Here is a 17,440-nt window from a genome sequence, read left to right as displayed (position 1 = left end):
GCACGTTTTGGAGAAGATGGAGGCGTCATTATTGGACTTTAGTGTTGAACTTAGTACAAGTATTACAACAGAAGTACCCACGAGTACCCGCGCAAGATGGAACATTGTTCATTACACTTCAAGCCTCCGGAGATAACTGTGATCCAACATAAGTTGGCAATCCACTTCATAGCAGCAAAATTGGCTTTGGCCCGTTATTGGAAGCAACAGACATTACCATCTATGTGTCTTATTGTTCACAAAGTGGATTTTCTTTTTCAAATGTCCAAATTAACTACAATGAGATGTGGATGTTTGGTGTCATTTAATAAGCTTTGGCAGAAATATGAGCAGTGGAAATCTCAGTCATCCATACCACCTTGATTCCAGAGGGTTTGGTGGGGGGGGGGGGGGGGGGGGGTGAGGGGGGATGGGAGGGTAATGGAGTTTCTTCAATGTCTATTGTTTGAAGTTCTTTAATTGAATTCGATAGCAAATGATGTTTATTGTACTATGGATCCATATTTTTCAATAAAAGTTTTTGTTAAAAAAAATAAATAAAGATGGTGGCATCATTGTCCAGGACTTCTTTGGGGGTAACAGATACTTTACCACAAAGTTTTGACTCAGTTAAAATGGATTTTCTATCTCAAATTCAACAAGTTAGAGAAGTAGTGAAATCAGTACAGGATTTATCATCTTCCTTGGTTAAGGATAATTTGTTGATGCATAAGAAATTGGAATATTTTGAGAACTATAATCAAAGACTGAACCTACACGTGCTAACTTTCCAAGATTTATAGGCCTAAACTCGGATACCTTTAAAAAAATATCTAAGACTTTGAAATATACCGTGAGCATTTTCCCACCTTTGAATACAATCTATTATCTTCCCTCTATTAAGGAGGAGGGAAGATAGATGATAGTAGATTGAGGAGGGATCTATACCCGTAGACTAAGAAATAAAAGTTCCTGCTAATGAAAATAATGAGAAAATTGCAGATATTGGTTCTATAGCTAGTGATATTCCTTTGACAAAAGAAGATAATAAGGAATGTACTGAATATCAAAAGTTAATGGACCAAATTTAGAAAATAGTTTGGCTTTGGAAAATATATCTGCTTTTCTAGAAAATTGTTTATGAAGCTGCGGAAAGACTGGGGGTAACTTTCTCACCTAAGAACTGTATATAAGACAACTCAGGAAATGAGAGGTTATCTGAAAATATGCTGATCCAGTGAACAGACGAAAACTGGACTCCCAGATCCGACCTGCTGTGCTTCAGAGATCTACACAGCTCGTAAAACCACGGCACTGCCCTGCATCTTCCCCCAGAAGGTCCCAAGAGAAAGCTGCAGTACATAAGCTCTCCTGCCAGTTCCTCTGTCAGCTATCCTACTCCAGCATCTGAGGGAGGATCATGCTCCAGTGGCCAGGTTGTAACTGTTACTATTTTTGTAGTGCTGGGGAAGATAGATGCTTCAAATAATTACTGGGCCTAGGGTACAAGGTGTGTGTTCTCTTTTAGCTGAAAGGTGCTCAATGCTTTTCCCTAGGTAATATAGCATTTGCGCATTATTCTCAAATTTATATTATTTTACCTATTTTTATAATATTTGGGCCTTGTGTCAGTTGTCAGTATAATTGAGGCTCTGGACTTGGATCCATAAAGGAACATATAATTGTTTTTCTACATCCCAGAGTGCTAATTCATACTAAGAGTTCTTGTTCTTAATTGCACCATCTCCCTACTTTGCCCCCATATACTGAAGACTATTGTTCATAATTTGAACTGAATGGGTGCCTCAATTGGTATAAATGTTGAGGAGCCTCTTATTAAATATAGTCAGAACAGTGGTATTTACTAAAGGCCCTTGATACTACTACTACTACATGAATGGTCTGAAATGTAGTCCATACTACCTGCAAGTAAGCGGCACTGCAATGGCTACCCATATGGTCCCACATATGCCAACATTTTCATAAAAGAAACAAACAAAAAAAAAGAGGCTTCTGCATGTAAGATATATTCATGAAATCATCATCTGGACTCAGATATGAAGCCCTGGAGAAATTCCATCAGGAATTCCACCCATCATTTGAACAAAAAAAAAAAACCAAAGTTGTCTACAAAGTACGTTCATTTTCTTGATACCACAGTGCAACCACACAAGGGACACAAAAACTGATTAACATCAGAAACACACTGACATACGTATGTACATATTTGCAGCTTCCACCAATTAGGTCCATTTTCTACAACCAAGCAATTCTAGTTGCTGCATCTCAAAAAAAGATATAGTAGAATTAGTAAAGAGAAAGCCAAACCAAAATTATTAAGGAGATGGAACAACCCTCATAAGGGAAGGCAAGATAGGGTGGGGCTCTTTGGTTTGGAGAATAAACAACTGAAGTTTGACACAACAGAGCTCTACAAAATCCTGAGTGGACTGGAACAGGTAAACCTAATTTTTAAAAACATTTTCAGGAAACCACACACTAGGGACTCATCATGAAGTTCCTAAGTAATACATTTAAAACAAATTGTAGAAAATATTTTTTCACTCAATGTAAATTTAAGCTCTAGAACTTGATGCCCGAGGATGTCCGAGCCAAATCAGAGGTGGGGGTCCCGGCTTTGGGGAGACAGATGCATCAGCACCGCTTTGACAGGGGGTAGGGGGTCCTCTCGGAACCAACACTTCTCGGGTACCAGTAGCATCAGTGCCTCAGAACTCTTTGCACTGTGCTTCAAAGAGGACCAATGCTGATGCTTCTTTGCCTTCTTTCAGTGGGCAGCATCGGAATCCTTCAATGCAGATGAGGACGAAGCGGAATCCACATGGGTCCTCAGGGCCAGGTCTGAGGATGCTTGGTCCAGGCAGGAGCTACCAGTATTTGACACTGAAGTGTCTCCAGTATACAGAGTCACTCCAGGAGCCATAGGGACGATTGCTTTTGATGTCAATAGGCTGGACTTTTGCGTCCAAGGAAGCAGCAGGGCAATCAATCAGCAAACTCCAAGATCGCAAGAAAAACAAGCAGATCTTTATTAGTAATGTGCAAACCAAGAGTGCCCGATACAGGCCGTGTTTCGCCCATGCAACGGCTGTGTGAGGGGCTAAGTGGTGTTCACAAAGCACATCACCATCTTGGTTCAACAGCAAATATCTAGAAGATGGCAACGTTTGCCCAGAAATCCAGTAACATCTATGCAGACAGCTTGAAACCACTTGCAGGTTTCTGGGACATCATGGGAAAAATAGTTGCAATGAACCAAGACTGCTCAGAGTTTAAAAGATATATTTTTTTTTAATTGGTCAGGAGCTGAGGCCTAACAGCCACAAGCTGTGGAGAAAAAAAAAGTGATGAAAAAAACTAAGGTAAAAAGAAGGAAGAGAAACAAAAAAAAAGAAAAGGGAAAACAATTTCTGCACTACTCACATGAGAGACTGGGCAGGAAGGAAAAGAACGTCAGAAAAATTAAGTTGCTCACTGCTGCGACCCAAGGGATGTCTTCCCAGCTCCGCAGAAAAGTGAAGTGTGTAGCATCGGTGCTAGGGATTCATCAGATGTCACCCAAATGTGACTAACTATGCCCTGCTTGTCCTCAGAGAAAACATTATTACAAAATATATGGTAATTTTATTTTATACTCATGTTTGTCTGTCTGTCCTGGATCTACAGTACTGGTAAATTTAACTTGTACATTTACCAGCTCTTTACATTCAGAACAAAAAAAAAACAAAAGCTCAGTATCAGTAGGAGTTGGAGGTTTGGTGTACCAACTTCCACAACCCTGCTGACTAGCAATATGACAGATGTTAAGTACCAAAAACCAGTGTAAAGGTTTTGATACATTAAAAGAAAAAATGGCAAAAAAAAAAGCAAGGCTGCTGAAGTAGACACGTCCAATGACTCTCTGCTGGATGAAAAAGGGAGCGGCAGGATTTTCCAGAATGCTATGCAACAGATACTGTTCAGTGACAAGCACATTATGTTACTTGCTTGTGTTAACTACAATGAATTTTTAATCTTTAGAAAAACAGATATGCAACAATTAAGTCCTTCGGGAGTGGCTAATCACAGTAATCAACTGCTTGCCAGGTTTGCATACTTTAGACAAAATGTCATAGGGATTTTGAGGACTACTACTACAAGCATAAATACATCAGTGTACTCCTGATTGTAATTAGAGACTGCTGTAGGTATCATACTAATCCAAAAGCATAAGGCTAGAGTAAGCTACTGAAGACAGATCTCTGGTCAGAACTTTAAGCATTGCTATAAAAGAATGAAAACTTCTATATAAATACGTAAAAATATACAAAATAAAATCTTAGACAAAGAAAAAAAAGACCTAGAATAATAGTGCACACACTGGGCAAGGCAGGGAGCATATGTTAACAAACCTTATGCAACTAGGGGGACACAGATTGAAAAGTTTGCTCACCGCCAAGAAGCAAGAAGAAATCCAAAGGGAATACAAATATTCTGACTGATGGAGGCAGTACTATTGCTCAGCAGTTAATTCTTCACAATATTGTTCAATAGTAGATGACTAAGTATAAACACCTGGTTTCAAAATAATTTAAAGCTTCAAGTTATTTAAATTTACACTTTAAATTTGTTTTTTTTTAAATAGCTAACAAATTCAAAAGGCCAAAATTAACACATTTAACTTACTGGAGCTAATTTTATAACTGAGCACCTGGGCTGCAAAGGCACATAGGTACATATGTTGACCTATTTCATAAAAACAAATGAACTTATGGTTGTTTATAAAATTATTCCAATGAAAGTAGGTGCACACACATTTACAGCTGTTCCAAGGTAGCTGTAAATGTGTACATGTATGCGCCAGCAAGAATTTGCACACACACGTCCATTTTATAAAATACATGTTTTAAGGGGGAAGAAGTATCATCAGAGCCCTGAATGGCTGCCTAAATTGATAGCTTCCTCACCTCCTTGCTTATAATCAGCATCCTTGGACATCATCCACAACTTTTGCACCAGTAAGCTGCAAATACAATTGTGGGTACCTTGAGTAATCATGAGTAAGCTGCCTTCATCGGGGCGTAGAGAACCGGAGCGCCTTTTGACTCGCCTGACGGGAAAGGCCTCTCAGCGCCATGTGTCTCCAAGTCCTTCCTTCTCCCTCAGACTCGGATTCTGCAGTTTCAGTGGCAGACACTTCCACGTCACAGTTTAAGTGCCTCTCGTCTAAATCTTTACAGCAGTGCTTGGTGAACATTCAGGCTGACATTAAAGCCTCAAAAGAGGAAAATATTTGGACAAAATGGATGTCTTGAGTGTTAACCTTAAGGAGCTGGAGGGCATGTGGAGATGCTGGAGGCTCGGGCCCTGGATCACTCCGAACAAATAATTCACGTGGATTCGCATCTGATAAGACTGGAGGACAGGATGGAAGAATTACAGTATAAAATGGATGACCTGGAAAACTGCAGGCGGAGTAAAAAAATCTGCAATTCCGGGGAGTCCCTGAGTCAGGGTACTTGGATATCCCTGTTAGAGGTCTGTGCGAGCAGTTGCTGGGAGATAGCAGGGACGCTGCCTCCATTAAATTAGAGAGCGCGCAACGGGCCCTTTGGAGGCCACGTGAAAATCAGCCTAGAGACATCGTGGTCCGCTTTGCTAACTTCTCTGACAAAGAAAATCTTTCACAGAAAGCTCGGCTGATTCCTACTTTAAAAGTTCAATGAAGCTAAGGTTTGTGTGTACCAAAACTTGTCTAAATTTACTTTATCCCAAAGGCAAGCCCTGAGACCGGTTCTGGACATTCTAGCTAAGGGGAAAATTAACTGCCATTGGGCTTTTCCTTTTGCCTTATGTTTTTCTATCCAGGGGAAAGCTTACAGGCCTCGTCGGTTGGATGAGGCTTGGAAAATTCTGCTGGACACACACGACGGATTCCCCAATGCCTAAACAATACGTGGCCCCGGTTACCAGGGCGAAACTCCAGCAATGGCAGAGGGTCTCCCCAAAGAGAAAGCAAGCTTCTCAGCTGGGTTAAATTGGACTTAAGGTCTTTTGGTCCTGCCGTTGAAATTACTCAAGATTATATATTGTGCTTGGTTCAGGATTGGTATTTGAGCTGACTGGTTTTTTTTTTTTTGTTTGTTTGTTTTTTTAATTCTGTCATTCTGTCATTATTGATCTGGATGTTAAGTACAAGGGGAAGACTGCTGTGTGTGTATGTATGGTTTGATGTGCCTTAAGCAGTTGCTTCGTAAAATGTTAATAAAGACTTCATACAAATTTTTTAAAAAAAATACATGTCTTAAGTAACAATCCTGCCTTTGCTCACCTATTCTCAATCCTCGAGAACACCCACATTTATATAGTAGAGTCCCTATGATTTGTGTGTGTCTACTTTTATGAACAAATATCCCTATAACAGCCTTCTTCAATACATAAAATGCTACTTTACAAGATCAAGTCCTCTATAAAACTACCACTATTAGATCCTAAAGTTAGCTGGAAGAAGTCATGATAAATAGAAATCTGAGAACTTACCTCAGAATTCTGTAAGGATTCTTTCACTCTGGGAGACTGAAAAAAAAAACCACAGCAAATCTATTAGAGTTCTGATATGTACAATGCATCAAAACTAACATTATGTTTACATAGGTATGACAGCTTGGTCTAGCTCAGTATTTTCTAAGTTGGTCCTGGAGCTCTTGCCAATCAGGTTTTCAAGGTATCCGCAATGAATATACTGGAGACTGATTTGCACAGACTGCCTCCATTGTATGCAAATCTCTATCACGGTGGATATCCTGAAAACCTGACTGCCCAAGGGGGTACTCCAAGACCAACTTGGGAAACAATGGTCTAGCCTAAATTTCTAATGTGTGCAGAATATGTTCTACTCATGGCTAGAGGACATTTTGAAACAATATTTTATCAAATCTGTCTTGTGGAAACAATATCAATTTATTACAGAGAAAAACAGCAAAGTATGGGATAGCAAGGCTTTCCGCCAGAGAACCTTTGATAATGAATACAACCACCACAAGAATGAAGCTCAATTTTTCATGGCAACAGAACTCCTATACTATCCAAGCCTTGCTGTGCAAACCTTTTTTCATACTGAATAGGATTTACACACACATACATAGGTATACATATAATTTTTTTTTTAATCTTACACAGGGTAATGGCTTGGGGTTCAGTGCTATACTAGTGCATCATCACACCCCCAAAGACAGCTACGGCAATACTTGCATTTTGCCACACATTGATTAGGGGCATAAATAGAATAACTGTGAAAACTCATTTCAGTACCAAAGAAAGTTTGGATGACCCAACTAAAATGCAGTAAAAATAATTTTGACATTTTTCACAATAAGCATGCACACAAAATAAAGAGAATACTTGGAAATAACGAATGTTGTTTTATAGCTTTTACACAAAGTAGGATCATCACTACTAAAATCTTTCAAAGTCTGCAAAGCTCAAGAACTGAAATGTGGCATCACTATCAGCACACAGGAAAAACATAAAAAGATCCATTCTTAAGAAATGAAAGATACAATACAAAAGAGAATTCACTGTACATATGGAATCATGTTATTAATTGCAGTTCCAAATATTCTAGTGTCATTTTCCACAGATGTGATTCAATAAATTATGCCTCCCCCTTCCATTAGAAACAGCAGTGGAGTAACTGGTAAAAATATCACAAATGTCTAGATATATTCTCCAAAGAACCACACCCATAAAATGAAGAAAATTTCATTACTACTGGGTCATGCAAAACAGAGCATCAAATTGTAAATGGCTTGCTGAAAAGGTCAAACTAAAGAAAATATTCATTCAGTACTTAATTTAATTTCAGATAACAAAAATGGTCTTTATTTATTTATTGTATTTGTACCCCACACTATCCCACCTTTTTGCAGGCTCAATGTGGCTTACAGAGTATGGAAATGAAAACGTCGTTACATGATTTAAAAAGAAAAAAAGAAAAAAGAAAAAAAAAAACAGTCAATCATAAGCTGAGGTGAAAGAGGAATTCAGATGGAAAGGTGTTCGGTAAGGTCGTGTGAGATGTTTTAGGTGCCTTATGTAGTTTAAGGAATATGTTATGTTTCATTGAGGGTGACTTTTGTAGGCTCTGTTGAAGAGATGTGTTTTCAGAGCTTTGAGAAAGCTTGTTAGATTGGTTATGGTTTTCAGGGCCATGGGTAGTGCGTTCCAATACTGTGTGCTTTTGTACGCAAAGGTAGTAGCATAAGCCTGTTTGTATTTCATTCCTTTACAGCTGGGGAAGTTCAGGTTGAGGAATTTGCGGGCCGATCTTTTGGCATTCCTGGGCGGTAAGTCCACTAGGTTTAGCATATAGAGTGGGGCATCTGCATGAATGATTTTGTGTACAGTCATGCAGATCTTGAACTCAATTCGTTCCTTGAGCGGGAGCCAGTGCAGTTTCTCTCTGAGGGGTTTCGCACTTTCATATTTAGGTGTTCCAAAAATGAGTCTGGCTGCGGTGTTCTGGGCTGTCTGGAGTTTCTTGATGGTCTGTTCTTTGCAGCCTGCGTACAGAGCGTTACAGTAGTCCAAGTGGCTTATTAGCTGTATTACCACATATTTCCAACTTTCAGTGGATAATTTTGTAAATTTAAAAAACTGAACACAAGCATTCAACGAAATTTAAATTAAAAATGAACTCACAATTAGAACTTGGATAAGCAGTTACATCCAAGTTATATCTGTTTAACTGTAAAGGATTCTCTGTAGATAGAATAAATCAACATAAGGGTGTGGTGGCATCTGATGAGGGCTCTCAAAGCTCGGAGAAAGTTTTTTTGTTTTTTTTTAATCATGAGCAAGACATCCCGTGCCACCACTGCCCTGTTGAATCCCTTCAATCTATTAAAAAGCTTCCAAGTCAATTCCCCATAATGGTGGGTGAGAATGTGTCCAATTTATACTATTGTCTATCAAGAACCCTTTTAAGCTAGTAAGCAACCATGCTTTGCTCAATGACAAGCAAGTTGGAAAAAAGAAAACCAACCAAACAAGTGGGGAATTCCATTAACAGAAGGTTGGACTATTTTCAGCTGCTTCTTAGTTTTAGGACTACCTGGTAGTCTCATACATGCAAGGTGGAAGAACTAACAGTTGAAAACAAACAAACAAAAATCCTTGTAGAACTAAATTGCCAAAAGGCACTGTTTCTTTGGGGCATGTTAAGAAAGACGTGCAAAGTAAACATGTGGACAAAGGACCATGATGATTTACAAGTCTTTTCAATGGAGAACAAGCAAAGTTGGGCAAGTGAGGTTGACATGTCTCTGAGCTGATGGGTTTTTACTGTGTCAGATAGTGAATGACATATTGAAAACAGCAGTGGGATTTACATTACTAGCCTCATTAGTAAAAGTTCACCAAGATACTGAATGTTAGGAACAAATGAAAATGAAAGCCATTTGAATTTGCAATACAGCTGCATTCTTTTAAAGTAGTGAGTGCTCTTCTATGCTCCAATGTGTTTAAGGCTTACACCCTTATGGGAATGAGGTCAGGAGAACAAACAACTTAGCAAAACTTTAGAGAAAGTCTGGAAGAAATGAAGGTAAAATATAAGGGTCTGCAGCGTGCTTGCTTGCTCACTCACTGCCACCAGAAAACGCACTTTCAAGTTAGGTACCTTAAATGTGCTGAGCTCATGGGTTCAAAGGCAGCTTTCATGAGCTCAACTAAAACCATACTGAGGTGCCAGAGGATGAGTGGTTTTATTATAGGTAGTTCCCCATTCCATAACCCCTTCATAAATCTGGATACTAGGAAGACATGAAGCCAGGTTTCCCCAAGTAAGTACTGAGGGAAAAAAAAAAGTTAGTGAACCAATAGAGTGGTCTGTATTTTAGCACAATTTATACTTGAAAAAATTATTAGATCCTTATCTAAACCCTCATGAGAAAGAAATCACCCCACTGAATTAACAACAAAGAATATATTTTGCTCTTTTACTCAACAAAAATATTTTATGAAACAGTAAGTGAATTCCTAGCTTCCTTAGCACAATTTAGGGGTTAAGTTTAAAACAGGATGACCATAAACAAAATGCAAATTGTGCCCATTTTTTTGAAAGCTACATATGGTATGTATGTGCCTTTACAAACATAGGATCCTAAAATAATCCACAATAGCACACACACTCTACTGCACAGTTACACCTACTCCATGACAGGTACTTTATACATGTATGCCATATGAGCACACGCACACTTCACAGTTTCACCCCATCATCATTCTGGGAATGCCTACATGCAGTCCATATAGCTCTTGTACACCCAAACAACGAAACAGCCATTTCTCAAATGTAAAACATGCTTTCTCTGAATACAGGTATGACATAAAATGGTCCTTTTACTAATGTCGTCACCTGAGCAACTACATAATGCTGACACCTACACAAGATCACAATGTATTCTTCTACCATGTATGTACGCACTTGATTGCAAAACTATGTGCATATTTGTAGTCCGGAAATGGCAATCGCCATTACGGCAAATGTAAGCCACATTGAGCCTGCAAATAGGTGGGGAAATGTGGGATACAATTGCTACAAATAAATAAATAAATAATGCGCTAACAGATTTAGTGAGTACTAAATAAGATGCCCATAGGAATTTAATAGGCATATTTACCACACACTTTAGTGAAAGGATCCCCAAGTCCTCAGAAGGGCGACATCATCCAACAGAGCCCTGCACAGAGCTGTCCAGTCATATCACCTACTTGTTTCTTCAAAACAACGGTAACTATTTTCTTTTCTCAGATTTACCCCATTGCTTATTACCCCACTGCTACCAGCTGCCGCACGGCAACGCTGACACAGCCCATTCAGAGTGAATGGGCTGTGTCGGCATTAGCACGTGGTTTAGTAAACAGGGGGTTACTGTTGCTATCAAGTGGGTTCTCTATATCTCTTGTATATCCTCGTACATTTTTTAATGCTTTTTAAGTTCTCTTTTCAGATTTTAAGTCTCAGGTGCCCCAATTGTTCGATTGTCTGCGGCTAACTTTCTTGGAGACATGTAATAAAAAAAAGGCCTCAGCAGATTAAAAGCACACCCAGTGCAACAAGACCATATCCATTACAGATATGCATAACTGCTGCTTGCAGGGCCTGGAGCCCAACTATAAACCCTTCCAATGTACTTTGTATTGATAGATGTCAAAATGAGAGATTTGTGGCCATGAACTACAGTGAAAATAAATTTTTTTGTTGGTATGTCTGCTCCATCAACATTGGAGGAATGCGTTTCTATGGGTCTAGAAAAGATGCATCAGCCATCCTTATTATTTAGCATTGATAGAGGCCATCATAATTGAATATCTACCAAATCCTGCCTGAAGTGGAAGAATGGATTTGTCAAGCGCCCACAATGCCAAACACTGGGTGGAGGTAAGGCACACTGACATTGCACTAGGGTTGTACTGACCCAAAACACGTTATTTGTATTCGGCCGAATAGTGTTTAAATTCAAATACAAATAATCCAGGCTCTACTTCCTAGATATGGTCCTTCGTCACAAAAGTGGTGATAGGGAAGAAGCTGGAAACTACAGGCCGGTAAGCCTCACTTCGGTTAATGGAAAAGTAATGGAAGCGATGCTGAAGAAAAGGATAATGCATTTCCTGGAAGCCAATAAGTTGCAAGATCCGAGACAACATGGTTTTACCAAAGGGAAATTGTGCCAAACTAATCTCGTTGAATTCTTTGACTGGGTGACTGGAGAACTGAATCATGTACGTGCTATAGACGTAATCTACTTAGATTTCGGCAAAGCTTTTGACACGGTTCCCCACGGGAGGCTCTTAAATAAACTGGGCGGGCTGAAGATAGGACCCGAAGTGGTGAACTGGATTAGGAACTAGTTGACGGACAGATGCCAGAGGGTGGTGGTTAATGGAATTCGCTCAGATGAGGGAAAGGTGAGTAGTGGAGTTCCTCAGGGATCGGTGCTGGGGCCGATTCTGTTCAATATATTTGTGAGTGACATTGCCAAAGGGTTAGAAGGTAAAGTTTGCCTATTTGCAGATGATACTAAGATTTGTAACAGAGTGGACACCCAGGAGGGAGTGGAAAACATGAAAAAGGATCTGCGGAAGTTAGAAGAATGGTCTAAGGTTTGGCAATTAAAATTCAATGCGAAGAAATGCAAAGTGATGCACTTAGGGAGTAGAAATCCACGGGAGACATATGTGTTAGGCAGTGAGAGTCTGATAGGTACGGACGGGGAAAGGGATCTTGGGGTGATAGTATCTGATGATCTGAAGGCGACGAAACAGTGTGACAAGGCGGTGGCCGTAGCGAGAAGGTTGCTAGGTTGTATAGAGAGGTGTGACCAGCAGAAGAAAGGAGGTGTTGATGCCCCTGTATAAGTCGTTGGTGAGGCCCCACCTGGAGTATTGTGTTCAGTTTTAGAGACTGTATCTTGCTAAGGATGTAAAAAGAATTGAAGTGGTGCAAAGAAAAGCTACGAGAATGATATGGGATTTGCGTTACAAGACGTATGAGAGACTTGCTGACTTGAACATGTATACCCTGGAGGAAAGGAGAAACAGGGGTGATACGAAACAGACGTTCAAATATTTGAAAGGTATTAGTCCGTAAACGAACCTTTTCCGGAGATCAGAAGGCGGTAGAACCAGAGGACATGAAATGAGATTGAAGGGGGGCAGACAAGAAATATGTCAGGAAGTATTTTTTCATGGAGAGAGTGGTGGATGCTTGGAATGCCCTCCCGCGGGAGGTGGTGGAGATGAAAACGGTAACGGAATTCAAACATGCGTGGGATAAACAAAGGAATCCTGTTCGGAAGGAAGGGATCCTCAGAAGCTTAGCCGAGATTGGGTGGCGGAGCCGGTGGTGGGAGGCGGGGCTAGTGCCGGGCAGACTTCTACAGTCTGTGCCCTGAAAATGACAGATACAAATCAAGGTAAGGTATACACAAAAAGTAGCACATGAGTTTATCTTGTTGGGCAGACTGGATGGACCGTGCAGGTCTTTCTGCCATCATCTACTATGTTACTGTGCTAAGTCCTAGAGAAATAAACACGATCTCTGATTTCACATTGTTTCTTTTATTATTTCTGTTAAAGCTCAAAGCCCATTATTCATATTCGATATTCAATAAACGATAAAAGATAGAGACCTGCATGGTCCATCAAGTCTGCCCAACAAAGCAGCCAGAACCACACCTGCCACTGTGCAGGTTATAGTCATTCTTATTTAAACAATGGTTGTTTAAATAATCATGCCAACAGTATCTACAGGATTTCCAGGAGGCTCCTCTTTGGGTGTTCCATGCCTCATACTACAATGGTGTTGAGTCATCTGCCCTGCCCCTTTACTGGAACTGGGGCTGCCTGGACCTAGAATACTAATCTAGTATTTTTGGATTCCTTTCCATTTTCTTCCTACCATGTAGTTTTACTTCCTCTACCCTCCAAAATCCTGACTTGCCCCTTTTAATCCTATACCCTCTGCCTACCCATGTTTTCTCCTCCCCATTATAGGCCAGCCTATACATAAACTCAGTACACTGATAAATTCTACCACTGCAGCTTTCCAGGCAGTCAGTGAGAGGGAACAGATATTGTTCCTCGTTATACTAGATACATGCAGTGAGGCCGCTGCAGGCACTCAGGACAGAGACTAGGTTTGGAAAACATGGTCCTGCAATTTAATTACCATATTTTCAGTGGCTTGGACGTGCATTCCCTATGAGCTAATAAGTAACATAGTAGATGACGGCAGGAAAAAAAAAAGACCTGTACGGTCCATCCAGTCTGCCCAACAAGATAAACTCAAATGTGCTACTTTTTGTGAATACCTTACCTTGATTTGTATCTCCCATTTTCAGGGCACAGACCATAGAAGTCTGCCCAGCACTAGCCCCGCCTCCCACCACCGGCTCAGCTTCTGAGGATCCATTACTTCTGAACAGGATTCCTTTATGTTTATCCCACGCATTCCAAGTATCCACCACTCTCTCTGTGAAAAAAATACTTCCTGACATTTTTCTTGAGTCTGCCCCCCTTCAGTCTCATTTCATGTCCTCTAGTTCTACCGCCTTCCCAACTCCGGAAAAGGTTCGTTTGCGGATTAATACCTTTCAAATATTTGAACGTCTGTATCATATCACCCGTTTCTCCTTTCCTTCAGGGTATACATGTTCAGGCAAGCAAGTCTCTCCTCATACGTCTTGTAACGCAAATCCCATACCATTCTCGTAGCTTTTCTTTGCACCGCTTCAATTCTTTTTACATCCTTAGCAAGATATGGCCTCCAAAACTGAACACAATACTCCAGGTGGGGCCTCACCAACGACTTATACAAGGGCATTAAAACCTCCTCTTCTGCTGGTCACACCTCTCTCTATACAGCCTAGCAACCTTCTAGCTAAGGCCACCGCCTTGTCACACTGTTTCGTCGCCTTCATATCCTCGGATACTATCACCCCAAAATCCCTCTCCCCGTCCCGTACCTATCAGACTCTCACCGCCTAACACATACGTCTCCCATGGATTTCTACTCCCTAAGTCCATCACTTTGCATTTCTTCGCATTGAATTTTAATTGCCAAACCTTAGACCATTCTTCTAGCTTCTGCAGATCCTTTTTCATGTTTTCCACTCCCTCCCGGGTGTCCATTCTGTTACAAATCTTAGTATCATCTGCAAAAAGGCAAACTTTACCTTCTAACCCTTTGGCAATGTCACTCACAAATATATTGAACAGAATTGGCCCCAGCACCGATCCCTGAGGCACTCCACTACTCACTGTTCCCTCATCCGAGCGAATTCCATTAACCACCACCCTCTGGTGTCTGTCCGTCAACTAGTTCCTAATCCAGTTCACCACGTTGGGTCCTATCTTCAGCCTGTCAAGTTTATTCAAGAGCCTCCTGTGAGGAACTGTGTCAAAAGCTTTGCTGAAATCTAAGTAGATTACGTCTATAGCACGTCCATGATTCAATTCTCCGGTCACCCAGTCAAAGAATTCAATGAGATTCGTTTGGCATGATTTACCTGGAGCAGTTGCAGTGGGTGCAGTATACTTCAGGCAGGCGAACCCAGGCCCCCCCCCCCCCACCTGTTACACTTGTGATGGTAAATGAGAGCCCTCCAAAACCCACCACAAACCCACTGTACCTACATGTAGGTGCCCCCCTTCATCCCTAAGGGCTATGGTAGTGGTGTACAGTTGTGGGTTTTGGGTTGGGTTTGGGGGGCTCAGCACCCAAGATAAGGGGGAAAAAAACCTGGATTTTCATGTAACATGCAGTGAGCTCAGAATAAGCAAGTCAGACAGCACCCAGATTTCAGCCTTGTCTAAGGCATTGGATACTGAGAGGGGGAGGGGTCAGTATTTTCATGCCTAGCTATTCGGCATCTCAGCTATCCTGCTGGCCATAAGATAGATTACGGCTTTCTTCCAGGAACTTTGTTTTTCTGTTGTTCAGTTATGGGCAGAGGCTTGTGGAGAGCATAACAGACTCACCATGTGCTCTTTCTCTGGACAAACAACATGTTTTGTTATTCATATTGTGCCGAATAGTAAAATATGCTATTCAGTACAGCTCTACATTGCACCCTTCTAGAGCTCTACATTGAGAGCATCAAGGCACAGAGATCACATGTGTTCTCAAAGTATCCCTATCATCCTGGCAGGACCATGATAGCCTCCAAGGATTTAAACCCAAGCCACTGATATTCCTCAAGTGACTCTGGAGAACATGGCAACTCCTACTGGTTCCACACCACCTTTGGTACTGGCTGGTTTTGAGGAGCTTGGCAGAAAAATTGATGAGCAACTGGGACACAACTTTGTTCAACATGGCACAGCAGCTTTAAATCAGTGTTGATGCATGGAGAAATCCAGTCCATCCTTGAGTCTCATACACACAGACTTTGAAGGGCCTCAGATTCTGTGTGGGTTTTGGAGGGCTCTCATTTACCATCACAAGTGTAACAGGTGGGGGGGGGGGGGGGGCCTGGGTTCGCCTGCCTGAAGTACACTGCACCCACTGCAACTTTAGGGTCCATACAAAGAGTGCTCAAAGTCACCTATTTGGAACAGTGTCAAAAGCCTTGCTTAAATTATGTACAACACATCCAGTGCTCTTCCTATATCCAACACACTGGTCATCCAATCAAAGAAACTGCTCTAATTCATCAGTTTAAGATCTACTTCTAAGTAAACTGTTCTGCCTCTGACCCTGTAATCTTTGAAAGCAATATTGTACATGTTGAGTGAGATTTGTATATCATAGCAATACAGCTATTCCATTCTTTTTGCAGATTACCCCCACAGTGCCTCCTCTATACCTTGTAAGTACTCCTGAAGGAAATTTTGAAAAAAAATATTTCTAATGCTATTCAATATTAACAAATTCTGCAAAATGACCATACATAGCAGGATATCCAAATGATTCTTAATTTAAAATAAATACCAACATAGTTATTAAAAAATTCAAACTTAAAAAAACTGTGTGTGGAATTCCTCCAGGTCTGGACTTCCCCCTCACCCCACCTTTCACCACCTCACACATATCCTTCCCACCAGAGGCATGGTTACCCTAACATCAACCCTTCAATATTTACCCCACCCAGGCTCAACCCAATCCTAGATGTTTCCACAGCTTTCACTTTGTCTCATGTTCTCTCCCTACCAGCCTCTTTTTTTCAGCTCTTCTTTCCCCACATTTTACCACCACTGCCACTTCACTCTCCTAAGCACTCATCTTGGTTCTCCCCCCCCCCCCCATGCTCCACTCCACAAAACTAATTTTCTCCTCCTTCATCTCGACCCCACTATTGACTCATTCTTCCCATCTATTGTGCCTGTTCCACTACACTTTTGTTCTGCCATCTCTCAAAGTTTAGTCCACTGCCCTCCTTTTATCCAATTCCTGGCTCAGAACCAGCTGCCTCCTCTTCTTGGTCCTGACGCAGCCCATACTTGGGTGTTGGCCAGAAGAAAACAGTCTTCAGGTAGGCGTTTCAATAGTGAAATCACACATTTGGAAATTACCACTCCTCTAGTACTACTAGGGGTGGGGAAAAATAAATTTTAGGTTCTTGCCCTGCCAGCAAAAGGGAAAAGCCTTATGGTCAGCTATGAAAAAAAAGAAAAAAAAAGTTTTAAGTAGAATCATCTTCATAATTAAATTTATCCTCCCCAAATAGGAAATGGACATTTTTCCATTCAAATGCCACATAATGGTTTTCGAAAGTGGCCTCATAGTTTATTTTATTTAAAAATATTTATAAATCACAGATCAAGTGCATCCCAGCTCAAATAGAATAGTTTTTATCACTGGGAAGTACTACTGTTAAATGTAGGAGTAGCCTAATGGTTAGTACAGTAGCCTGAGAATCAGGAGAACTGGGTTCAATTCCCACTGCAGCTCCTT

General features: G+C 40.9%; 1 protein-coding gene across 2 annotated transcripts in view; it reads right to left on the bottom strand.

The window, feature by feature from the left end:
* OXSR1 (oxidative stress responsive kinase 1) overlaps positions 1 to 17,440 on the bottom strand; it is a 258,627-nt gene that overhangs the window by 77,578 nt on the left and 163,609 nt on the right. For both annotated transcript variants that reach the window (XR_003941568.1, XM_030198016.1), the window contains exon 12: positions 6,520 to 6,555. Coding sequence is in view for 1 of the 2 variants with exons in the window: in XM_030198016.1 (XP_030053876.1) it covers positions 6,520 to 6,555 (36 nt within the window). In the remaining variant the exon portion in view is untranslated. The remainder of the gene's footprint in view (positions 1 to 6,519; positions 6,556 to 17,440) is intronic.

The sequence above is a fragment of the Microcaecilia unicolor genome, chromosome 1, assembly GCF_901765095.1.
Source record: "Microcaecilia unicolor chromosome 1, aMicUni1.1, whole genome shotgun sequence".
Classification (NCBI taxonomy): domain Eukaryota; kingdom Metazoa; phylum Chordata; class Amphibia; order Gymnophiona; family Siphonopidae; genus Microcaecilia; species Microcaecilia unicolor.
The sequence above is the reverse complement of the archived record's forward strand: the minus strand, read 5'-3'. Positions and strand labels throughout refer to the sequence as shown.